This window comes from Phodopus roborovskii, unplaced genomic scaffold (assembly GCF_943737965.1).
Source record: "Phodopus roborovskii unplaced genomic scaffold, PHOROB, whole genome shotgun sequence".
Taxonomy (NCBI): Eukaryota; Metazoa; Chordata; class Mammalia; order Rodentia; family Cricetidae; genus Phodopus; species Phodopus roborovskii.
Window position 1 is genome coordinate 4,909,897 of NW_026125543.1, and position 26,355 is coordinate 4,936,251.

Below are 26,355 nucleotides of genomic sequence, written 5' to 3' on the forward strand. Positions count from 1 at the left end.
GGGTAGATATTGAGTAAGGGACTAGAAAGACCAGATAGATCGTGTCAAGAAAGGGGGAATTAAGTAGGAGTGGGTGGGAGAGGGGCTGTTGTGGAAGGGCATATGGGGAGAGAGAACTAAATTAAGTTACATTTGAGGGGATATTATTATGGAAACAGTAGAAACTGTAGAGAATATTCAATGTATATATTGAAATTGCCAAACAATGGGGGAGAGAGAGTCCAAACTGGCCATCTCTTGTTGACAAATGAGGCTTCCAGTACCAGGATTAGGTTACAAGGTTACATCTAATGGAGTTGTTGGCCAAAGGGGTCCCAAGACCCCTTTGTTGGTTGGTTGGTTGCCAAGATTGTAGGTTGCTTTCCACAAACTGACAGCAAGGCCCCATTGCTGAAGACAACACCTGCACAACTCATTGAACATGGAGGATTGAGCTGGTGCCTACACAGCGCCTTCTCCCCAGGTTCCAATGTCTCTGGTACAGGAAGGTGCTGTGCAGCTCTCAAAAGAGAAATGTTAACACCACACCAGCCAGAAAACCTTTATCAGTGGTGCATTGCTCCCAAAATATGCTAGTGCAATGGTAGCACAAATCCTGTGAAAGTAACACACAAATAATTGATTTGACTTAAGGCCCAGCAATGTAAAAGCCCCATGGTTTTACATTTCCTATAAAGGTGAGGAAGCAGTTGGCTAGAGCTGAAAGACTTGACTCTCAGTGAGGCACAGACTGTTGGCTCACCATCCTCTTTCATTTTCCTGTCTTCCTATCACTGTTGATCGCCTTTTGTGCCATATGAGCATCTATGGGCACTCTGTTGTAGCTTCATCTATAGAAGCACCGTATAGTGCTCCCTGTGGCCTCTTTAAACTATCATGGTATCTGAAGAGTGCTTAGGTTAGCCCTCTGTTGCCAGTGCTCTGCGTCTTCATTTCTGGTTGTTTCCATACACCCAATAATAGTTCTGACATTTGGTAATTGTTACTTTGCTGGGGTTTCTAATCTCCTTATCCACCTGACATGTCGTTTTCCTAAAACATCTTTTCTGTTAGTCGTCTGCTTTGGCATAGTGGTTACAAAGACATAGCTTTGTCCTACAGGGGAAAGTGACTTTCTAAGGACAAGTTTTACTTTTGTTGTGGAGTAAAGAGGATGGAGGTTGGAGAGATAACCCATATGACTGAAGCCTTACTTAGTACCTTTCTTCCTGTTTTACATTTTCTTCAGTAGCCTAGTTAGGGGGAAGTATTGTCTGGCTATGGGAGTTCTAAAGAATAATAAACACAGTCTGCTTCCTATCCCCATGTGCATTTAGCTAAGCACATAAAGCTTACTTAGTCCCCAAGATGTCTGTCAGATCTTGGTGAGTTTTGTTCTTTTCCAGAGTTTGACTGATCACTGGGTGCATGGAGCTCTTGGCGGAGTGGGGAATGATACTCAGAAGATCACAGAAACATTCCTGTTTCAGTTTAGGCTGCATTTATTCTAAAGTTTTAATAGGACTTAGAGCATATGAAATACTCATTTGGGAAAGCCAGAGACAAGTAGAATGTTCCCATTTTCTGTGTAACCCCCTTCTTTGCACTGAAGTGTGACTAAGCATACTGTACTGACCTATGTGTGGTTGTGAGGAAATGTGGGGGTGTCCCTCCATACATTGGTAGTTAATAAAAAATCCCCGATGGTTTTGAAGACAACTTGTTTATTGGTACATACAGAGTGTAAAACAGGAAGTAGATATGAGCATTAATAGAAAAATCTTTTGCAGGACCATCTGAAAGATTGGGTGTTTTCTAAGAAGCAAGTTAATATCAGAGAAGGGTTCAGTTTTGGTTATTCGTAGACCAGAAACCACATGCTATTCCTCCATTCACTTGATTTCTAAAAAAGTGCCATGTGTGCAGACTTTTCATTTTACATGGAAACTTTGAATTTTTCTGTACTTACTATTTTGAACTTCATACTTACTATTGAGTAATATTGCTAGATAGGTTACTTATCATCATAAGCATGCATTTTTATTTATACTTCTTGATTATCATGCAACAAATGGACAGTACTTGGAAGGGAATGGGAATTCACAGAGTATCTGTGCTTTCATGAATTGTGTTTCCCCTCTTGCTTTTGGAAGTGTCTAGGTCATTCTGGATTTTTAACGGGATGTGTAGCTTCTTATTTAAGACTTCTCTAAATGGCTGGCATAAAAAGAAATAAATAATGGGGTCCAGACATACATTTGCAGCAGAGAGTAGCAGAGTGAATTCTTTCACATACAGTAGGGTTTCCTTTGACTGGCAGCTGTAATGAGCTTCCGTCTGACTCTTTGTGTAAGGGATTCTGGCTATGTGGTAAGGTACAAAGCAGACAAAAAATACAAGCACAATACTGAATATATTGCGGCTGGATTTTCTTTTGACTGAGATGGAATTCCTTCTGGACTTAAGGTGAGACTTGAAGATTTTCCTCGTTATGGCTGTGTAGAAGATGATTAACAGAAGAAACACAATCCAGAAAATGCTCACAAAGGCATAGTTAGACGCTTTGTGCCACTTCCGCCCCAGCTCATTTTTGAGTTCCATACACTGTATCTTCGTAATCTCCTTGACACTCTGGTTTGTCAGAATGATATTTGGGACAGCGAGGAGAAGCATGAGCATCCACACAACCACAGACAGCAGTTTGCTGTAGTTCACTGACTGGACAATAGAAGTCAAAAGGGGCTTTACAATTTTATAGTACCTATCAAAGCTGATGAGCCCAAAGAACACAATGCTAACATACATATTAGCATAGAAGATCACGGCAGAGACCCTACATACGAACACCTTCACCTGCCAGGGACCAAGGCCTGAGTCACCAAGGACTTTGAAAGGGAAAGTCAGGCCCATCAGAAAGTCAGCGACAACAATGTTCTTGAGATAGATGATAAAACTCTTAGAGCTGGGCACATAAAAGAATACCCATCCTGATATTCCATTGAGGAGGATCCCTGTGATGAAGACCACACAATACAACACAGGAATGATCTGCTGCATGATCAGGGTGTTCCGGGAGCAGGGCTGCTTTGGAGGTTCTGTGGTGGTTGAATTGGCCATCTCGAAATTTCTGGAGGCAAAGATCTGGATAGAGAAGCAGACTAGTTACTTAAAGGGCAATTTATGGCTTTCAAGTCATTTGTGACTGATAGCTAATAGTGTGGAGGAACACGAATATGGTGAAACCAACAACGGTTTTGAACCATTTACTCCCTCTTGTGGAGTTTTTAATCTTCCTTCAAAAGGAAGCACAGAGGGCAACATTTTCCTCCCACACAGTGGCTTTCTTCTGAAGTCTGAGGAAGTACTAACTTGAATATAGAGCTAAAAAATGGCAGCTATAAAAACAGTATATTTTAGCCACAGTTACTTTTTAATCTGCCAGTCTTCTCCCTGTGTATTAGTTTTGCATAAAGATAAAATTATGAGCTTATAAATTGAGTCTTCATACCACTTTCGAAGAGTTGCTGAGATGGAGAGGTAAAGAAACTCACATTGCACAAGTTTTTGATGCAAGAGAACATCAACACCTACACTTTCACGGTGTTTTTAATATAGCACTATTGAATAATTTCTGTTTTATCTCTTAAGGGTATTTATTTATACTTTATGTGTATGAGTGTTTTACCTGTCTGCATGTGTGTGTACCATGTATGTACAGTGTCCCTGGAAGCTGGAAGGTCTTGGATGCCCTGAAACTGGCGTCCTCTGCAAGAGCAGCGAGTGCTCTTAACCTCTGAGCCTTCTTTCCTGCTGGGCTGAGGAACTTTTGCAGTCTTTTGAGTTTTTCTGTATAAATCAGAAAATAAAAAAAAAAAAAAAATCACAAGAGTTCTATAAAAATTCTGAGAATGCTTCCCAAACTATAGTCTAGATTAGACCTGTTTAATGATTTGGTATTAGCCAAAAGTGACTTCTTAAGGTGTTTGTTTTTGTTTTTTGAGCCAGGGTTTCTCTGTTTAGCTGCGGCTGTCCTGCAATTCCCTCTGTAGGTCAGGCTTGGCCTCAAACTCACAGAGATGTACCTGCCTCTGCCTCCTGAGTGCTGGGATTAAGGGCTTGGCCACCACAGCCAAACTGGCTTCTTAGGCTTTAATGTCACCAGAGCATCTGGAGGGTGCTTTGTAGGAGTAAAATGTTCACCAAAACATGCAGACAGAATGAAAAAGAAGCAAAATATCACCATATTTGTATAACATGCTGAAGTGACAGTCCTGCCCCAAATGATGTGACAGACTTTGATGACCCCCCCCATGGGAGGCCTCACCCTCTCTGGAGGTGGGACAGGAGTCGGTGGGGTGCATGGGAGGATGGGAGGGAGAGGGAACTTGGATTGGTATGTAAAATAGGATTGTTTATAATTTAAATATTTATTTTAAAAAGTATTTCATTAAATAAAATGTATAATTAATTACAGTTTACTTTGAAAAAGTACAGGATCCAATAGGACATATTTGCGTTTATTCACTTTTATGTATTTGTAACAATAGTGACTAAAGATGAGGAGGCTAAATTTGGGAGGAGGGATAAGCATAGGGAATTGGGGAAGATGATATAATAATTATGTTTTAATTAAAATTTAAAAAGTCAAAATTAAAGCTAGTGAGTTGGTTCAGTGGTTAAGACCCTTGCTGCCAAGCCTGCTGACCTGATCCCTGGAATTTATGTGGTGAGGAACCTTCACATTGCCTTTGTGTTTGTGCACACATGCATGCGCACACAGGCACACACACGCGCACACACATGCATGCACACATGCGCATACACATACACACATGTAGGCGCGCATACACATATGCACGTAGGCACACACACACATAGGCACACACACAGGTACACACACAAGCACACACATGCACGTACAATGCATGCACACATGCATACATATATACACACATGTACACACATGCGCACATGCACATAAAGGTGTGTGTTCACACACATGCATGCACACAGGCATGCACACAGGCATGCACACTCAGTCAAACATACATATGTATATACATGCACATGTATACACACACATGCATACATACTAAATCTTTATGTCAATAAAGAAAGGTCAGACTTACATTTTATGGCTCACAGTAGTTGGTGTTGGGTAGCACTGTACTAGGTAGCACCAGAAACTTCTGTTGCCCTGTATATTTTTCGTTAGTGGGAAAAGCTTTGATGTAGGACAGCAGAGAGTAGATTTATTCAGGTTATTTTATGCCCACAGGGCACATCTGCTTTTTGTTGTGTGTCTCAGCATGATCAGGACTTTGCTGGAGGCCTCTCTGACTTCTGCCCTCATCCTCAGACAAGAGTCCTGACTCAGTAACCTCCAGTTAGTGGGAGTTCCCCCTTGGCCTGATTCTCTGCACCCTCAACCTCTGCTGTGGGGCCATGGCCCCTTTACTTCTTTTTAGTTTTTGTTTGTTTCTTGTTTTGTTTTTTTTTTTTTCCCTGCCCATTAGAGCTACACACAGACTTCTGTTTGTGTAGAAAAACCTACATAGCTGTCAGGCTGCTTTTCATGATTGAGCTCTCAGTTAGATGCCATTTTCTTTAAGAAGTTTTACTCTCCCACACTGAGCTGTGGTGGGGGTGGGGGAGAGAGAGAGAGAGAGAGAGAGAGAGAGAGAGAGAATGTGCAGGTCTGTACACATGTCTGTGTGCCCTTCCCCTGTCACAAGGCTCATCTCTGCTGTTGTGTCTCATTCAGAAGACAGAGAATGTTCTCAAGGTTCATATTACTAGCCTAATAAATTTAGGGCATTAAGTAGTTGAGATAATTGTGAGATAAACAAATGTGTAATCTGGGGGTACCAGACATGAATTACAGCTCTCAAAAGAATTGTGTCTAATCCATGATTGTGGGAAAGAGAGATTGTGGAGAACAGTGTGTTCCTTTGGTTTCGGATGTAACTTGTTTATGTTGCTGGTGCCTGGGAGCATGTTTTATACATAGTGAGTGACCGACTATGCCAGTAAAATAAGGAAATGTGAGAAGGGGGGAATCGTAACTATGGAATATGAAATTCAGTTGTATTCCATATAAAATTATAATAGGACCAGCTGTGTACTACTTCCTTTAAAGTAATATCTTTTGTTCCTGTGTGTTTTCCTTTCATGTGGTAAAATTAGAAATACAACTTGTTACTTGATCCTGTCAATATATTTTCTCCTGTGCAAGAAAAATTACTTAAAGTTATTTCCTCCATAGAAGCTTTTATTATCTCCCCCCCCCCCAAGCCACAGCTTGGTTCTTTCTGCAAATGAGGTTGCTGCCATCTGGACTCTAATATATGAACTCACACATATATTATGGCTTCATATTTTGTTAGTTAAAGTATATATTGCTATAAAAATGCCTGAGATGATTGACTTACAGTAAGAATAGAGTCATTTTGGCTTATAGTTTGGGAGGTTCCAGATCATGGTTGTTGGACTGTTGATCTGGACCTATGACTGGGCAAAGGAGGTAAAAGAAAGGAGAGAATAGGATCCTGTTGTCTCCTTCAACAATGGGGGCCTTTGCTGGCCAATAGACCTTGACATATATGTCAACCTTTATCCAGGACCTTCCAGTAGCATCACAGGACACATCTTGAACACATGGCCTTTTAGTTGATATTAGGTGATTAGTGACAATGAACATGTTTTCTATTTTTTGAATTGTTTTCTTTGACAAAATCTAATCTAGTCAATGACTTGCCCCTCAGTTAGATGAATCATTGTCTAAAAAAGCCAGCTTCACAGACCTTGAGTGAATTCATACTACTGTGTATTCCTGGCTTTAATTTGGTGTCTTCAGCCACCATCCTCTTAGCTGCAATGGCACAGTATCCATAGCAGGTACTTGTTTATTTGCAGTAGTATTTTGAGGTTGTAGATACAGTTTTGAAGAAGAGAGAGTTAAACTGCATGATATATAATTATGTAGTGAAATAGTTTCCCTGAAATGATTTAATGAGAGCCCAATTCTTTTCCTTTTAGGTTATAGAAATGAGTATAAATAGAACAGTAACATATTTCCCTGAAATGATTTCACGAGAAACACAATTCCCTTCTTTTGTAGATACTTGTTTAAAGTAGCTTTCCTGATGGCTTGGGACTTACAAGGGTGTGTGAGTTGTAGTATGTCTGGTTGTGGACCCCTCCTCCCATGGCAGAAAAAGTGGCTGCTCTAAGTTCTCAGTAGGTACAGAGAACCTGTGGTCACACTTGGAGACAGTGCCTTACTGGGGCCCTCCTTTAACTTGACTGTGAGGGGTTGGCTTGAATCAAGTGACCTTGGTAATGGAATGAGAATGAGTATCTGAGATTTTCTTGGTCTTCCCCACATACTTGGCATGTCTGCATTGGTCACAGGTAAATATCTTTTTGGGTATGTAATGGGTCTCAGACCTGCCGGTGGAGTAGATGTCTTCTTTTCCTTCACCCTGCGTTAATATACCAAAGGCTCACACCAGGCCCATCACATCTTAATATAAATTATAAAACATTATTGATAAGAGCTTTAAAACTCTTAAACATTAAACATTTTTATATGTTATCTACCATCTGCATTGTGTGTCTTCTTTTTTTGAAGAAGAGAAATGATTCCTTCATAGCATTTTGATAACATATGCACTATTTCCCTATTACTTTAATTTTTTTAAAAGTGATACCTTCTTTTACTGTTCAGCCCAGTTCTCATCTTGAAGTAGCCAAAATTTCATCATTTAGGATTTTGTATTACAAGAAAAAAATGAATTAAATTCGCACATATCATATGGTTTTTATTTGAAGAAAATACTTCTTTTGGTTTTACTTTTTCTCATACTCACCTCTAACTCTAGTTCTATGGGAATTTAACACCTCCAGTTGGCACCAGCATTACACACACACACACACACACACAATTTATTGACTATTTCTTATATACTTTAAAAAATAAACATGGTACTCAGAGATCCCTTGGACAGTCATCTTGTTGGACTCCATGGTCATGAAACCTATGTTCTCACTGTAGTAGGATCCCCAGGTGATGTGTATATGTTACAGCTTGAGAAGCTAGCCCAAGTAAAATCAAACTCAAATTCAATTTACTTTTTTAAGTGTACCTGCTTCTTATAAGACAATGCACAAAGGCTACATAGGAGTGTCCCCAATGGATTGTTTAACTGAGGGGCAGCTTTGTTCCCATGTGGCAATGCTTGGGAACACCTGTCACAGACTTGCAGGTGAGGAAGGCTGGTGCACCTGATTTAGCAGGCATAAGTCTGGAATGAAGCTACACAATTTACAAAATGGCAACAGAGAAAAATCTTGAAAAATAAAGACTATAAACATTAAACCTGTGATTTCCTGGTAAAAACAAATTATTAAATAAACCTGTATCCTGAACACTTCAGTTTCCCACAATCGTGTTAACAACCAAGAGTTAAAATGATGAAAACAACAAATGCACATGCTGTAATATATCACCATTGTGCAGTTTTGCCCAAGTATATTCTTGGGGCTGGAGTGATAGCTCAGCACAGCAATAAGGAGAAAGTACTGCTTACCTGATAGCATAGGTGTGTGCCATTCTAAATTTTCTAAAGAGCATTTTCTCACTTCCCTTTGGTTCTCTCTTTCAATAATGTGTCCCTTTCCTTTGGTGTCATTATTCTATGTGGTTTCAAAGAATTTTATGTTTTGGGATACTTTATAATACTGCTTTAAACATTTTTAATTAGTTAACTGAATTTTGTACCTCTTAAGTCTGCTCTCAGTTTTCTAGCCTTCCTGGGTACTTTGAAACTCACGCCTCGACCGTTGTCCCTGCATGTCTTGCCCACTATTGTGACTCCTAAAGGTTATAAACGGTCATCTTGCTTCTGAGACACAGACAGACAGTGAGGTGTGGCAAGTGATTTCAGGGAAGAGACTTGGCTTGCCTTGTCACACACTTCCTCAGAAAGTCTTCTACTAGGCTGCCTGCTGGACTCTGAAAGTAGCTGTTCTAGCTGGGCTCCACATGCCTCATGGCCTCCTTGTGTCTTGTCTAGTTCAGCCAGTGGGAAGCCTCTCTTCACCTTTGCCCAGAATAAATCCTTTTATTTATTAATTTTTCCCCCTTAAATGCTAAGGATATTCAGGGTTTGGCAGCACATCCCAGCAGCCACTGTGGATGTAAATTCTAGGTTTCTTGTCCTTTCCTTCGTTGGCCCACTTTCTGACCTCTGGTGTTACTTGTCATTGAAAGTCTGGGCTCTTAGCTCCTGTGTGTGTGTTCAGTCCTGACTTCTTTGCCAGGATCCTGAAGTAATCCATTCGTTTACTTACTAAAAACATCAAACCATGTTTGCTGGGCACTGGTAACACTATTGCTCTTAGAGAACTCTAAGGGATCTTTTAAGCTGAGTGGCTAAACAGAGTGGCAGTTTATAGTATAAGGAAGTTCTCATTGAAGGAGGAAGGACCTATGTAGCCCTAGGAAACATGATACCATGACAGCCTTTCTGAGTGTGTGATAACAAAGATTGGCATGTGAATTAGCTGGGCCAATTTGTTACAGAGAAGGTTTGGGATCAGGCATGAAGACACAAGAGATGATAGAACAGTAGGGACATGCATTGCCTAAATATTTGGGTAAAACCTTGCCCAGGAATTAACTATGAACTGTCTATATGAACTTTATATGAATTATCTCACAGACTAGGAAGATAGCGCTACCAATAGTTGAGTTACCAGTTTGGATAGTGTAGATTATTCACATCCAAAGGATATTTAAACTTAGACCTGTTAATTGCCATACTTCAGAGACACTTTTGGGGGTAGGCACATAGCATGTGTGCGTGCATGTGTGTGTGTGCATGCACATGGAGACATTGAGTTTTCTGGAGTCCTTTCAGGAATTCTCTCTCTCTCTCTTTTCAAAAGGCATGAATTTGCATTCATAAATGTGTTGTTTGTTTTGTGTTTCTGGTTTAAAGTTCTGCAAGGTGTTATCTTCAGTTCCTTTCATCATCCTCCAGGCACTACTATATAGAAAGCCTCCCTTTTCTTTGCCAGCTTCTAAAACTGTCTGTTACAAATGTCCTGTTGACTTTAAGGTTTGATTCTGCTCCTATCTTGCATGTTGATGTCTTAGACTCTGCTGACTCAGCTGCAGGAGACACTCAAAGCTGCTACACAAACTGGGAGGCCTCATGGATCCCCTGGCAAGAGGAAGCCCAGCTGGGTGCTGCTTCTAAACTTTGCCCAGTTTTCTGTGTTGGTAGATGTGAGCCCTGGATAGACCTCATCCGACTTGTGTAGTCCTTGGCCACTGTGACCTTCCAGCTCAGTGATTCACATCTCTTGTCCTGGGAAACTGTCAGTTAGCTCTCTCTTGAGAAATATCTGTGTGCTCTTAGACTGATTTGCAGACCCCTAAGAACTTACACTCCCACCCCCCAAGTATAAACTTCCTTCTAGTCCAGGCTTTAGAAATCAGGAAGAAAAACTGTTCACAGTCAACCTTTGATTATGTGTGAGGCAATTAAAGGGATAGGAGCCAGATTAGTAAGGACAATAAACTGATAGTGTCCAAACCTAGTGTTGTAATTCTAACCACTTCCCCAAACACAGTTAGTGGAACTTGCAAGAACATGAAAGTCTGCCACATCCGGCCCATCTGCGAATTTTCTTTGTTGAGAGTCTTGTGATCATGGCTGCTGACCATGGGAGATGATAGTGGAGGAGGGCAGGGTGTAGTTATGTGGGCATTTGTACCCTCGGAATACGGCCCTGCTGCCCTCTGAATATGAAGCTCCACGGCTGCAGTCCTCAACCCTTGGGGGGAGGCGTTGCATATTGGATATTTACAATTTACTGTAGTAGCAAAACTACAGTTATTTTATGGTTGGGGGTTGCCACAACATGAGGAATTATATTAAAGGGTCACAGCATTGGGAAGGTTGAGAACCACTACTTTGGAGGTTGTAAAATGGCAATAACTGCTGGCCTCTATACCGCAAATCATATCTGGATAGCCTTGGTGGTGCTTTGGTAAAACTTAACTTGTTACTTTTATTCTAGATAGTGCTTCTGAGGCCTGGACTAAGCAATTTTGGGGGTCTAGGTCCATGGTTTTTTATTTTAAATTAATTTTTATTTAAATTAAAAACAATCTTAATTTACATACCAATCCCAATTCTTTCTCCCTCCCTTCCTCCCGTTTTCCCCACCGTCCCCCATCACACCCCCACCCACTCCTCAGGGAGGATGAGACCTCCTATGGGGGATCATCAAAGTCTGTCACATCATTTGGGGCAGGAACTAGGTGCTCCCCTGAGTTTCTAGCTCCCTGTTGATAGACTGTTTTGTTCAGTTACAGGGCAGCTGCAGCCCTGGCTTCTGTCCACTAGGTGACAGTAGTACTCTGTGGTTTTCTTCTGATAGGGCAATTAACTGCTGAATGGCGCCTTATTGGTAGATGGATATGATGTTCCTCTGATTCAAGATAATTTAGCAGTCTTTTTTTTTTTTTTTTTTTTTTTTTGTATCAGACTTTAAGTGTATATAGAATCCATAATTATCACTAAAGATGGACACACAGTTTAGTGCTCTGTTGGAATAGTGGACAGACTACCCAACATAATGATTCAAAAGCCTACATGGGAGTTGCTTTGATTAAAGGTGTGGCTCAAGTCCTTAATAGTTTTGGTAAACGCCAAGGGCCTCTGTCAGAGTTTTCGTCTCTCAGTTGAGAGCACAGAAGCTGCTTTATAGGGTTGCTGTTTGTGTAAGCATCAAACACTTGGCACCTGGCAGTGTGCGAGTGAGTGGGAACATTTCAGTGAGTGAGTAAGCTAACAACAGAATAAGCAGAAGGCTCTGGAGGGCTTTGTCTCCCAGACTCCTGGTTTCTCTTGATTCTGCGTGTTTATTTAGGCTGGCTTCTGCACTGATATACAAAACTGTGGGAAGCGCAGGAGACCCTTCGTCCAGTGCCCTGAGCTTACCTGGGTGTGTAGCCCAGCACTTTCCACCCCACCAACTCCCAGACAGGGGTGATGGTAGTCTTCACTTCTGACGACTCCTCCATTCTTGTTATAGGAAAGTAGGGTGAAATGCTTTACACTTACAGGGCTTTTTAGGGCCCTGTGCTTTTATTCAGCAGTCAGTGCTACCTACTCTTCCATGAGACTGGCCCAAAACTGTGTAACCCTTTCTTCAGAGGATTTAGATCTGATTACTCTTTCTAGAACTATGAGGCTAAGCATCCTGGATTCCTGATTTTTTGCCCTCCCAGAAGCATTGTTTTTGGAACACAGGGCTCTATTCTCTAGAGCCATGCAAGGAAAAGATTCTCTGACCTCTTTTGGCCTCAGAAAGATGGTGTTTGCATTTCTCAGTTACACAGTTGTACTCCGAACTTCCAGTTGTGGTACTTAAGCCATCTATGGCTATCCTTTGGTTGCATGAGTGGAAAACAGACTTCTCTTTCTGAGAAAGCATTAGCTTTCATTCTAACAAAATAGCAACCACTGACTGAATGCTTGTTTAAGAGTCAGGATTAGATAGCCAAGGGGAAAGAGTATAAGTGCTCAGGACCTACTGTTAGTGGGACTGGAAACAGTGCACAGACAAGGTTCCCATATACTTTTAACCCTGGGGTGTTGTGTGCTCTTTCTCCTTGTTGAAAGGAGGGATCAGTGACCTCTGATTTTAATGGATTATATTATGACACTAACTTATAAATTGAACAATGCTAAAATGAATTTTTTTACTAAGTATATCCGAGAACAACCATATCCCTTTTAAAATCTGTAGAATTGAAGTGGGGAAGATACATCTTCCTGAAGCTTAAAGGTGGTGCTAGGGTACACCTAATTTAAGACTGACCTTTTTCCTCATCCATTTGGTATTATTATAACCTACCTCTCTAGTAGGTTTTAATCGGATCAAATAGTCCCCATCTTGCCATGCTCTGTGGCAGCTGTGATGTGCTATTCCACCATTGTCTTGATAAAGTGTTTGCATGTGAAAATGCTGACGATGAGCCCTCCTTTCTGTTGGTAGCAATAGCTGTAACATGTATTTCATGCTTATGATTCCCTTGAACCCTTTTTTGAGGTATGGGTATATGTATTCATGCCTAGGTGTGTGTGTGTGTGCATCTCTCTCTCTCTCTCTCTCTCTCTCTCTCTCTCTCTCTCTGTGTGTGTGTGTGTGTGTGTGTGTACCTGTGCCAGAGAATGACGTCTAGTGTCTTCCTCTCATTTGAACTGAGAGCCCACTGATTTGACTAATGATGCTAGCTAGCCAGCTTGCCCTGGAGGAACTTGTTTAGCTTTCTAAACACCAGGGTTATATTGAAGCTGCCATGCCTGCCCTGTCTGTGTGAGTACAGGTGTGTGTGAGTTGTGGGGGGGATCTGAACTCAGATTTTCCTGTTTGTATGTTCCCTTACTGACTGTGTCATCATCCCTGCCTTTCTTTAGATTTTGTGAAACTAGCCAGGAAAGGTTTTCTTTTATTCATGTTTTCTTCTATTTAATTTTTTAAAAATATGTATTTGTAGTAAGGGTTGCCTGTACTTACCTTCTACACACTTTTCTTTTGATGTTAATGCTATCTTTCGTATTTTGAGGACCTTGCTTTGCCTAGGTACTCAAGATATAAATCTTAACCCTCAAGGTGTAAATGTTTCCAAAGCTGATGATCTTACTCAGAGCAGGACACCTAGAGATCTAAGATGGTGTGTGTGAGTGCTGCCATACATGGCGGTGTGTCTGAGACGGTCAGGAGAGGACTTGCTGACCTTAGTGCTCTTTTGTTTGCCTCCTGGGAGGGAACTTAGATCTTGGGCGTAGCAGCAAGTGCCTTTACCTGCTGAACCAGATTCCCAGTCTGAAATAATAAAATTCTCTCTTTAAAAACGTTTTAAAAATTTACATGTATGGGCGTTTTACCTGCACACATGTCTGTACATCATGTATGGGCCTGGTGCCCGTGGAGGCTAGAAGAGGGTGTCAGATTCCATGGAACTCAAGTTATAGGTGGTCGTCAAGTTGCCATGTCAGTTCTAGGAATTGAACCTATGTCCTCTCTAGAAGCGCAGCCAGTATTCTTAACCAATGAGCCATCTCTCCAGCCCCAAATACAGAATTTTTATAAACACTTTTATCATAGATAATCTCACAATGTCTGACTACCAGGACTTCATGCCTAGTTTAAGTACTTAACCTAAGGTTTTATAGAAGAAAAAAAAAAAAAAACCAGATCAATCTGATGTATATCTTCAATCATCATGAAGTTGAGGGAGCTTTTCCTGTAACGGCAGTGCTGGGAGTGGTCTCTTCTATTCTATTGCTAAAAGTTAAGTCTCTTATGACCCTCTAACGTCAATCAACTATGTTGGAGAAAGTTACTTTGCACTAGTTTGTTTCTCTAAACAAACTAGTTTAAAAAGCCCTCAATGAGGTTTTAAATATTTCTCACGTGCTCTTTTCCGGGTTAGTTGATTCAATTTGAAAGGGTTGTATGAATTAGGAAACCAGCATCGTGTCTAGTCTTAATAACCCCTGCATTTCCTGCAGGTGCCTATCCTAATAAGAGTTCTCCAGCAGCTTCATACTTTCCAGTGAACCAGGCTTGCCTTGCTATTTCCACTTTGTCCCACCACCTTCAGGCAGACTGCAGAACAGCATCTCTCAAAGCTTCCTGTGAAAAACCACTGAGTCCCTCAGTCCCAAGACTACTTTCTGCTGTTATTCATGCACCAAGAGCAAAGTTGGTCCCGAGTGCAGTGTCTAGGAGGTATGAGGCCTCTGCCTTTGAGGTCACCAGGGTCCCCAGAGCTGCAGATATCCCATGGCCCACAGCTCTTCTGTATACTCCACCACTTGAAATGCCATGACTGCATTATTTGAAATCATTTTAATGTCATCCTTGCAAGGAAGTCTATTGACATCAATTATTAGTCAGTGCCCTTGATGTTGAGAATATGGCTCAGATGTAGTCCCTGCCTACTTGGAGCTCAGAGTTTTTGTGGTGTTGGTCTGTGGTATTCCCTTCTCTCTTTCTGCGTCTTCTGCAGTTTACTCTGTAACTCTGGGTCATTCAGTCTGTGTCTTGAGAGGCAAAGGAACCTCTGGTTACTGCTGTATCTTGGCCTGTCTTTCGTACTCACCATATTCTGTCTATAGTCTTATAGCTGCCTTTCTTTGACAAATACTTCATATCATACACACATACAATGGTATTTGCTTTCCAAATGGCTTTCCTGTTCAGTGAACTATCCATTAACTTATATAATGTAAATGGAAGTCCAGTAGAGAGAGCCCAGAGCCACTCTGTGTGTGAGCCCTGCCAGCCCTCTGGCACCTTATCCCTGGTCTTCCATCTTTTACTCAGAGGTAGTCCTGTTTTGAATCTTGGGGATTTTTTTTCTCCCTTTTTAAAATTAATTATCTCGACTTATATGTTCATGACTACCTTTGTAAGAACTGTTGGGGACTTTTAAAAATATTTTCTCAAGTTTATCACCTTGAGAATTGGAACTATTTGGTAAGAATAAGCAAAATTACCTACCCTGTGGTGGAATATTTTAACTTCTAGAGGAGACTGCAGCATTTTTGCTGATGTGTATCAGGAACTATGAGCCAGTGAGTCATTGAAGTACCATTAATAATAGCAAAAAATTCAGATAACTTACAGAGGCTGGGTGGAAAAAAAAGCAATAGTTTTCTGTAGTAATTAGGAAGATTGATGTAAATCTCATTTAGTTGAAAGGAAAAAAAATGTAGAAAGCATGAATCGATGATTCAAAGTGTGCACCTACTATGTCCTAGAACTAAGAGTGGAATTAGGATTGTTGATGTTTTAAAGCCTTATTTAGTTGGAAACACTGCGTTCAGCTAAAATAATTCTTTTTCATAGCTTGTTCTGTATGGCAATTCTGCAATTGATTCATAGTACTAGCATGAATACTGAGTAATCGAGAATGTCCCAATTTTATGCAGGAAGCAGACAGATAAGAGAAACTTGGTTGTTGAGCACATCCCCATAGGTAGCTGAATGGAGAAGATGTATATTTTCAGTCTGTTTCAAACGTCTTGAATTTCAGGTCCCTGATGACCTGCCATGCCAGGGTCTTGCAAATATGATTACCTAAGTTTGTCAGACACTGAAAAGTAATAACAGAAATAACTGGCTGGCTTTGCTTTCATACAGTCACACTAGTAGAGATGAAATCTGAAGACAACAACAATAACAAAGATCACTGGGGCCAAGCTAATTGGAGCCCTGGTGCCTGTCTGCATGTGGTTCTGTCCTACCCTTTGTATAGCTACAGACCTGCTATATCAGGTCAAACGACACCTTCTCAAGAGCTTCTTCTCTTAGCAGTGTGTAGCAGATACACTTTTGTGTCCTTTACCACCTCCTCAGGTGTATTTATTTTTTTAAACATATCTCTTAATTATTTAAAGTAACAGGTGTTGGAGAAATGCCTTGGTTGTTTTAGCTCTCCAAGAAACCTGGCTTCTATTCTCAGCACCCACATAGTGGCTCACAGCTATCTGTAAATTCCAGTTCCAGGGTATCCAACCCCATTTTCTGATATCCAAGGGCAGCAACACTCACGAGGTGTACATACATGCATACAAACAAAAGATTCATACATATAAAAGTAATACATCTAAAAAATTAAATAATATGTTCAACCTCTTCTCATCTGTTATGTATACCAGTTTCCCCATGGTAAGCCATGTGACTGTAGGACTTACGTTGCCTTCTGCTTAGGAAGGCTCTGAATAGTGTGTGGCAAATAGCAGAGGCTCAGTGTTCACTGCTTTTTGCGTGAATTTGTTCATGTAGCTGCAGGCAAGTTAAGCACTTAACTATCAAATGACAAGTATGTTCAGAATCTTGAGAGAGTTTTAACATGGTGTTTTGTAAATTGTGACATCGTGTAAGTGAGATCAATTATGTAGATAGCTTTGGGTATAAACTAGAAAAAGTATGGTCATGATTTATTAAGTATTCTTATCACAGAGGTCAAGCATGGTTGTTATTTGTTAATTTTTATCTCCTTCAAACTCAACAACACAAAAAGGCAACCCTGTGAATCGTGATTATATACCTACAGCTAGTGGCCTACTGTGACCCTCCTTGCTCTGCTTCTTCTCCTGGGATCTAGATCTTATCCAGCTTTCTACTTTTTTGTTTTACAGTTTTATAGCAGCTATATGCATACATACACACATATGTACATACATACATATATTCCCAAAAGTGCATTTTGTATGTGATATGTATATGCAGGTCTATAAAATTTTGATTTTCTAAAATATTTTATTACATTAATTTATTGATTATTGTTGGGCATGTGTATGCACAGTAAAAGTATGGGAGAGGGCAACTCATGGGAGTCTATTTTCTCTGCCATGTGGGTTCTGGGACCAAACTCAAGTTCTCAGGTGTGACAGGTAGTAGGTGCCTTTTTACAGTGAGCCACCTCCCCAGATCAATCATTTAATTAGAAAAATTTGTAATCATTTATGATTCTTATCATTTGACACATATATATGTGTAAATATATAAAATCTGATTTTACATGCATAGTATCAATCCCATTTTCCCCAAATTCTTGGGACGTGTTTCAGATTTCAGTGTGTTTGATTTTTTAAAAATCTTTGTGTGAATTTTACTGGTGAAGTGTGTGTATGAGGTTAAGCTGAAAACCTAAATAATCCCTAAGTTTCATGAAAATTTGAAGGCACTTTGAATTTCTTTTCATTGTTGGATTAGGGATTTGCATCTATGTGCCTACACATTATCCATCTTGTTAACCGTGGCTGTAATTTGTTCATCTGGGTTTGTGTACTCTTCCCAGTTTACTTAGTTTCTTTCAGATAGAAGAATTATAGGAAATGACAACAATTTATCTTCAGGAGCTAAAACTTCACAATACCGAGACAAGGTACCAGTGACAATGTGAAATCTGCTTTTAACATGGTAAAATGAACACCTAGACATAGAAAGTTCTCCATGAATGTATCTTCTCCAAATGATTAGCCTATGAGACATGAGTAAAAAATTTATTTAAGCATAAAGAGTGAAGGATTTCAGTGTAACAAAATATAAGGTATTTGTATGTGGAGTGTAGCACCGTGATGCAGCCACACTTAAGGAAACCACAGTTGCTGCATTTTTGGTATCAGGAAAGGACTCCAGAGGCCAGAACAGTCCTCTCATCTCATTACTTGTGTGAGGTTCTTTAGCCAATACAGTGTTCTGAGCAGCTTATATGGTCCATGGATCTGAGAACTGCCTGCTTTTTGTAGACCAGGCATTAAATAGATGTACTATAATATAGACTAATGCCACCTACCTATGTAAAATCGTTTTGAACACATGCTATTTAGGTGAATACTTGATACTCTTTTAAATTATGTTAATATTGATGTTTTAGAACTTTATTCAATTTTAGTTTACAACCTAGAAGATCTGGGTGGACATGCAAACCTAAGCTTGTCCATGATTTTTACAGGCAAAAGGGAGTCCTGAGGAGAAAATTTGGAGCATTCTGGATAAAATATATTTAATTGTGTTTACTAATAAAAGAATTTTAAATTGTGGTTAGTTTGTGAATTTTAATACTTTAACCTCTAACCTGTGTATACTGAGCAATATAAATACAACCACCACCTTTATGATACAGGCCTAATGGGGAACCCAGGTTCATTCCCTTGAGGCCAGGAAGGAGTGGCCGGATTGTATAGAGTGTGGGTCACACAGGGCAGGCTGCACTCAGTGGACCTGGTTTATAGCTGTTCACTACATGTGCTTTGGCCCAATGATTAGTTTTCTGTAGGACTTACATAGTCTATAAGTTGATATATAAGATTTCATTTCTCCGTAGTTTCACAAATGCTTTGCAACTTTCTCTGTGGTTGATTACACAGGTTGGGTGACTTTGTGTTGATGTTGCCCTTGATAGTACTGCTCCTCACTTACTGAGTTAACAGTGCAGGTTCAAGTTTTATTGTACATCTGCTATGTGCCCAATATACCAACCTTTTTTTTTTTTTTTCTTTTTAGTTGTTGGTGTTGTTTGTTGTTAAAGTAGGTGATGGGACAGGGGTAAAACAGGTTAAAAAGTTAAATCCCAACAAATAATGTCATTCAAGGTCTTAGTAGATCAAGATTTAGCTGCTTATCTACAAAGCTTGCTTCCTTGTGAGTCCCAATAATATTGACTATTTCATATAATGTGATTATTGCCCTTATTATATAAACACCCAGCTAGAGGGCTGACCAGTTCTGCACAGTCTTGTTCTTCACCTCTATTCATGCATAAAGCACACATTTTATTGGACGGAATCATTGTGTTTTAGAGACAAGGAAATAGAAGCTAGGTGGTTGTTTCCTCTGAGTAGTATCCTTGCCCTTTATTAGACAGATCATTTTGTCCCTGAAACTTGCTAAACTCGTTTTCAGATTGGTAAGACAGAGACATAAAGAGAGAGATCTTCCCAGTGTCATCTGGCTGTTTGGAACAGTGTGTGTGTGTGTGTGTGTGTGTGTGTGTGTGTGTGTGTGTGTGAGAGAGAGAGAGAGAGAGAGAGAGAGAGAGAGAGAGAGAGAGAGAGAGAGAGAGGTCTTTGAAGGTGGAGCACTATAACCTCTGAAGTTAGTACCTGGAGGTGTTATTAGAGATCTCCTCTGTCATATAGAGTCATGCAGCACCGTGATGTCTCTTTGCCTTTGTACACATGATAGGAGCTAAAGGCAGAGAAAGCTCTCCCCACCCTTTTTTTTTAAATTAGGAAAAGTGATTAAATTATAGATTATCTGGCTCTTTTATACCCCCCCATGACAATTTCTGGTGGTTGGTGCTAAGATTTTTAAAGTTGTCTGTATGTAGTAAATACTGAGTTTACTACTTTTAACTATTTTTTCATCTTGAAGACACGCTATGCTTGATTAATCTAAATCTCTCCATTCAGTTGCAAGTTTACAAGTTTCCCATAAAATGGGACATACTAACCTGACAATCTTTAAGTAGCTGGTAAGTAGAGGACATTACAAGCCTGTTTTATGTTAGAAAATTGTTAGTCAAAGCTTCAAGGAAGTTACTTACAATTTATAGAAAAATACATTATAGATTAAGCTTTGTAAGTATATTCTTCATCATTGCCACCCGCAAATTAAAACTGTAACCTCTCCTTGTTTGTTACATCTTGGAGGAAAAATACAGAACTTAAGAATCAAGGAAATGAAAATCTAAGCCGTAAGACACAAACACTATGAGGCCAATTTAATTCCTGTTTTCTTTCTTTTGAAATTAAAATGTGACTCACCGTTATGGTCTCATCAGTAGCCTAGGCATTACTGTTTCGGAGAAGACTATAACGACTTCCTTACATGAAGTATCTCATGTCTGGCTTCAGTTTTGGTGGGGTTGTGGCCTTCATGCTCGGTATTTGTTTTCTTTCTTGAGCATTTTAGTTACTGGACTGCCTTTGCTCTGATGGTTGCGTCATAACCCAGCTGTACTCGTCCACTTTACAGTATCAGATATCTCATTTTAACCCCTTCTCTGCTAATGCACATTGTTGCCCTGTAGTGGCTTTACAGTTTTCTAAAATAGTCCTTTACTATATCCTGAATGGGATGGAATTTTCCTACTCACCAACTCTTCCAGTCTCTACAGTCCTTGTAGGCGAGATTGGATCAGCAACAGAGTATAACATCTGACTGGTAAATATACTTTGACTTTTGCCTGGACTGCTTATGTTGACAAATGGGAAATGCTGCATTAGCTCTCGAACCAAAACATTTAAAGTACTCTCTGAAATGCTGACTTCTTGCCAAATGCTTAAGCATCAAGCAGTACAGACTTTTACTAACCTTAAGAGGTCAGCTCTAATCCATGCTCGTGTAAGTTGGATCTGATGTAGATTTGCCTAAGGTTACAAATGATCCAGGCCCAGCCAAGGGTGAACAGTGGGATAGGGTGGGTCAAGGGAGAGGAACCCAGCCAGCAGGGGGATGGATTGTTCCCATGTCTAGCTGTGACCTTTGCTGTGAAGCTGTAGTAATAATAGCTACAGTGTTCTCTGTTTGGAAGCATTTTCAAGATTGGAGTTTCCTGATTTTAGCTAACTTCTTTAAGTTGTTTTGGTTGTTGTTGTTGTTGTTTTCCTGGAAAACTAAAACTTAATCTGGGAGTAATGCACACCTGTGTTGGAGGGCTGTAAAGATGGGTATTCACAGAACCCTTGACCTGTGCTGGCCATGTAGCAATGGATGATCAGAAAGTGATTAAGAGGGTCCCAGTGTCTTTGGGGCACAGAAGTGCCCTATCCTAGGGGTGCATTGGATGCTGATTGTGCCTAGTCTGCACTAGCTTTTAATGAGTGGTGCCCTGGGACTTCTGATCTTTCTCTAGAGTGTCAGTACAACTCCAGTCTCATTTTGGACATCCCTGTCCAAAATGGACAACCATTTCCATCTTGATTTGCTGCTTGACCCTAGTTTCTGAGTGTTTAATTAATTGTTCCCATGGTTTTCTCCTCTTTAGTTACATTCTGGATCAGCAAAATCACACCCCATCTCTCAGTAGCAGTTCCCCCATGTGCTCAGGGCTAATCTTAGCGTTGGACTTGCCTCACTTCCTTTACTCTTTCTTAAATGTCTCATGTTTTATTTCACCATTTTGTCTCCTGCCCTTTGCCTTAGAGAAGTAAAAGTTCCTCAAACTCTTCCTTATCTCCTAAGCAGCTATCAAACTTCTCTTGTAACTCCTTTTGCAGATGCGTTGAAAACGTGGTTCTGGTTTGCTGTCTTCACTTCCCCTCCACTCTGTAATCTATTTGCCTGTGACTAACTGCACAAGCCCTTCCCCACTTCCTATTGCTCGTCTACGAATTGTTTTAAAGATACTTTAAGGCAGCTTTTTTTTTTTTTCCTTTGAGATGTGAAAATGCACAAAATAGGCTGCATCTTGACCTGTTTTGTATTTTGAAATGGTTCTGTTAAGGATTGCAGGCTCTCCTTGTGCTTCTCTGACTTCAGCAAGCCCAGAGCTTACAGTCCTTATGCCTTGACACTTCTGGATAGTGAAGTTAGAGGTGTGTGCTCCATACCTGGCCCTTGAGTGTTTACTGACTGATTAATTAATCAATTAATTTGAGATTAGGGTCTTTTTGAGCTGAGGCCCAATGCCCCTTAAGCCATGGGATTGCAGGTGGAAGCCACCACATGTAGTCTCTTGATCACTTCTAAGGGTTCAGTGACGTCAGTTTTAGTCACAGTGTTATGAAACCATTACCACCTTCATTTTCAGAACTCTGTTCATCTTACAAAACTGAAACTCCATCACCATTATATGACCGTTTCTTCTTTTCTGGAAATTACCCCTCTTCTTTTTGTCTGCATGGACTTGACTTCACTAGGTACTGTAGATATGTGGGTTCACATAGCTCTTTCATGACTGTCGTATTTCACACAGTTTAGTATGATTTTTGTTGAGCATGCTGCAGCATGTACCAGAATCACATTCCTTTGTCAGGCTGGGTAATTTTGCATCATGTGTACATACCAACCACCTTTTGTGCTCTCCTTAGACACCTTGTCCTTTGCCCCTTCAGACTGTTGTGTACTCCTAGGCCATGTGGGCACACAGATATTTGAGATCTGGATTTCAGTGCTTCCAGGCAGAATACTCTCCTGTTAGTGGTGGTTTTAAATATTAAGTGGAAAATTCTGTAAGTAATTTGTAAGTGGGATTTATATCTTTCTGAATAGTGTGGAGTCACCTTAAAAAGTAAGTAATTAATCTTATCTTCAGCAAACAAACAAAAAACCTTTGATACAGTTTATCTTTTAAACCACATTGAGATAATGTCATGACTGGAATAAGCTGGTCTGATTTGTTCAGAGTATTTACTGTCTGTGTAGAAGCACTGTCTTCACACATTCTCCCCCACCATGTAAGCAGTATTCCTATAGGATAACTCATTCTCTAAACAAGAACAGCAACGAATAAAAGGCTATTCATCTCTCTCTCTCCTTCTAGCCACAAGCTAACATTAGCTACCTTCGACATGCTAGATACTACAGGGACCTTGGGTGCAACCACAACTCTGGACAAGCTGTTGTTCTCTGTTGTTTTGTTGTAATGAGACCTTGAGCTGTGAGGGCAAGCTTGATCGGACAGTGACTTTTCTATCCTTATTGCTTACCATTTTTTATTCACAGGATTAAAAGAACATGAAAGTTAAGATATGTTGATTTTCAGTTCCTCTTCCATGTGTTAACTTGCATCTTGTATTTTGTAAGTGATACTTCTGCACATTTGGGAAAGCCACAGTGAGAGTTTATGTACTCACTTATTTCTGAGGACTGGTGAGCTACAGCATAAAACATAAGTTTTTTTTTAAATAAATGTGTGAAATGCAGGACTAGCTTTGCTCACCTGTAATCCATTAACTACAAGAATTTTCCCATATAGAAAGTCTTGAGTAAGATATATATTTTTTTAAATTAAGACAAGGAGTTTTGATTATATGATTCAAACTTGGTTCACATTTATAGGATTAGAATAGAGATTTATTGCAGGAAGACTCCAGCCTTGCATGGTCATTCCAGGAGGAAAACAGGGTTGAGAGTCTCTGTTCATAATTGTTTCATATTTTGTGAACCGAAGGAAGAACTGGTAGGGAATGAGACCAGAAGCTGTAACCTTTACACGTTCAAAGCTGTATTACCAAGGAATTGCAGTGACCAGGGACAGGCCATGGACTCTTTCCAGCATGATAATGTCAGTGTCTGTGATTGAAGATCCAATGTCAAATAAAACTGGCTGGCTTAAATGTGGAGATGTGGGGGTGTCTAGCCTTTGACATTACAACATGACTTGTCACCTACAAATATTAGACCCGAGATGCATGCAGCCTATAGATCTCACAGGTTGAACATGCCTGGTAGAGAATAAATCCTTGCATATTAATTCAAGACACACCATTTATTACTTTGTTTTACTTGGTCCATTCTGTACTCAAACTCCCAGAGATGTGTCTGCCTCTGCCTCCCAAGTGATGAGATTAAAGGATATGTGGACCACTGCCAAGCTCTGATCTGTATCCTACTAAGAGTGGAGGGAAGAAGGGGTGGCTTACCCCTCTGTGCTTTGTGAGCCCTCCTTTGCATTCTGCTTTGATTAGTTGTGTTTCAGATGGCAATGGTGGTCTCTACTGGTTTAGGGGAAAGGTAGGTCTTCATATGGTCCTTTCTCAGTCTGATTTATAAAGTCACTTGGCTATTCTGGTTTGGAGGAGGGGCAGCACTCACAGGCTGCTCAGATCATCTTCCTGGATTGTGGATCACCATCTCTTGCTTATCAGTCTGTGGACCTGGGTCCTTGAGACTAGCAGGGAAAATAAGTCTTCCCAGTGCAGGCAGGTAACTGGCATTTAACCACTGACAGCTTTGTGCTTGCTTCTCCCAGCCTAAGAAACTTTGCTTTCTCGTAATAAATACTAAATTGATTTAAAATGTCAGTTCAAGCCATGCATTTATGTTCTTTAAGAAGTCAATTAATCTGATGGAGTTCAGAATGAAAATAACAGATCATACTCTTTCCTGTCTTGGTAGTCACTTTTGCTTTTAGCCACAACCTCTCTCTTTCTACAAAATTGTACTTTGAGGCATTTTTATGGGGAAGATGAATATTCATATTTATTCTCTGTTGCTCTAGATAATTACATCCATTATTTTCAGAGAAACTGGCATGCCTTGTCCACATTGCTGGAGCAGGGTGACTATTGTCTGAGGCCGAGGTTCTTGACTTGACTAAGCATTGCAGTATCCCTATTGCCTCCAGTGACCAGGGAAGCCTTGTCCAATGTCGATGACATGACATCCACACTCTCGTGCAGATGGCCATTTCCCACATACATTAGTTAAGGCATGCAAATACAGTGCAGTTTTGAGTATATTTATGTTTAACATCCTAGGTGCTCCAAAAATCAAATCTTTCTGAAAAAAAAAAAACACAAAATATTTTATGTGTGTTTTCATGTGATGAGTCTCAGTCCAAACACAGCCTCGGTTTAAAAAAAAAAAAAAAAAACCTTCAGGTTATATGGGTAAGAGGTGTGTAAAACTTAATTTTGGGTTTGGAGTTGGTCTATACTCCTGGGTCTGTCTGTCTGTCTGTCTGTCTGTCTGTCTGTCTCTCTCTCTCTTTCACTCTCCATACATATATACATACATACACACATAGACACAGAATCTCAAATATCTGGAATTTAAAAAGCATTTCTAGTCCAGGGATAAGAAATACTTAGAATTTACATTAACCTTAGCTCTTGTATTTTAATATTATATTTCATCTAAAAGTATGTAATACAGTTCATTTACACACACACACACACACACACACACACACACACACACACACACACTACCACCGTCATCATCATCCGATCAAGGTTTCTTAGTGTTAGAGTTCAATAGAAACTTGTTTTGACAAATCATTGTGGTTAATCATTTTCTCCTGTATTTCACAGCAAAACTTGTGCATTTTGCTTTTAGACACTTGTACTCATTGTGACCTCATCAAGTCTTCTACCTGCTGTGTAAATGTTTCCAGATTACCTTTTCATTCCTCCCTTCCTGCTTGGAACCTGTCTGCTACTGAATGAAGTCCCATTTGGGTTCTGAAGTTGCTCCAAGTCCTGAGTTACAGAGGGCCATGTGCTTAAATGTTTTCTCTAAATCTCTTTCCTTATATGTAAAATGGTGCTGCTTCCGTCGTCATGGTTGTTGGAACATTTACAGGAAGCGTGTCTTGCTGTTTGTCTAGCCAAAATAGGTGGTCAGTAAAAGTAGAAGTTTTTGATAATACTATGGGTTGTTAACATTTTCTTAAATAAATCTGCTTCTTTGGTGCTGAAAGCCCTGCCAAACAGCTCCCTTCTATGTGGGCCATGGGGGAAAAAATGATACTTGAATTTACTAAATTATCTCTCACTTTCTACCTAGTCATAGATCACTTACTGGGTTGACATGACAAAGTTTTGTGGTTTGTGGGGACTTAGGGTATTTGAATTTCTGTTGGAGGCAGCAGGAGAAAATAAAGAGGTAGCTCAAAGCACAGTCTCCTCCAACAGTAGGAATCAGGGTCCTTTGAGAAAAGTGGATACCAGAGATGCTCACATTTTCTGTCTGTTTGCTCAGAAACATTTGCAGTGGTTGCTAAGCGACCTTGCCCAGGAGGTGTGTATCCCCCCATTTCTCTGTTACACTTAATCTTCAACTTCATCTTAATCCTAGTTGCACTGTTGCCAGTTGGCTTGTTGAAGT

The 26,355-nt window shown here is 40.2% G+C and overlaps 2 protein-coding genes across 4 annotated transcripts in view; one reads left to right on the forward strand and one right to left on the reverse strand.

Annotated features, from left to right (window-relative positions):
- Nucleotides 1-26,355, forward strand: part of Med12l (mediator complex subunit 12L) — a 324,235-nt gene that overhangs the window by 112,482 nt on the left and 185,398 nt on the right. The window lies entirely within an intron of this gene.
- Nucleotides 1,684-26,355, reverse strand: part of P2ry14 (purinergic receptor P2Y14) — a 45,533-nt gene continuing 20,861 nt past the window's right edge. The window contains exons 1-2 of one of the 3 annotated variants that reach the window (XM_051176998.1): nt 20,346-20,578; nt 1,684-3,120 (exon numbers count right to left, since the gene is read on the reverse strand). In XM_051176998.1, the coding sequence (XP_051032955.1) occupies nt 2,080-3,096 (1,017 nt within the window). In that variant the 5' untranslated portion in view covers nt 3,097-3,120; nt 20,346-20,578 and the 3' untranslated portion in view covers nt 1,684-2,079. Of the gene's footprint in view, nt 3,121-3,664; nt 3,809-20,345; nt 20,579-26,355 lie in introns of those variants that run through there. The other 2 variants (XM_051177000.1, XM_051176999.1) reach the window with 2 other exon arrangements.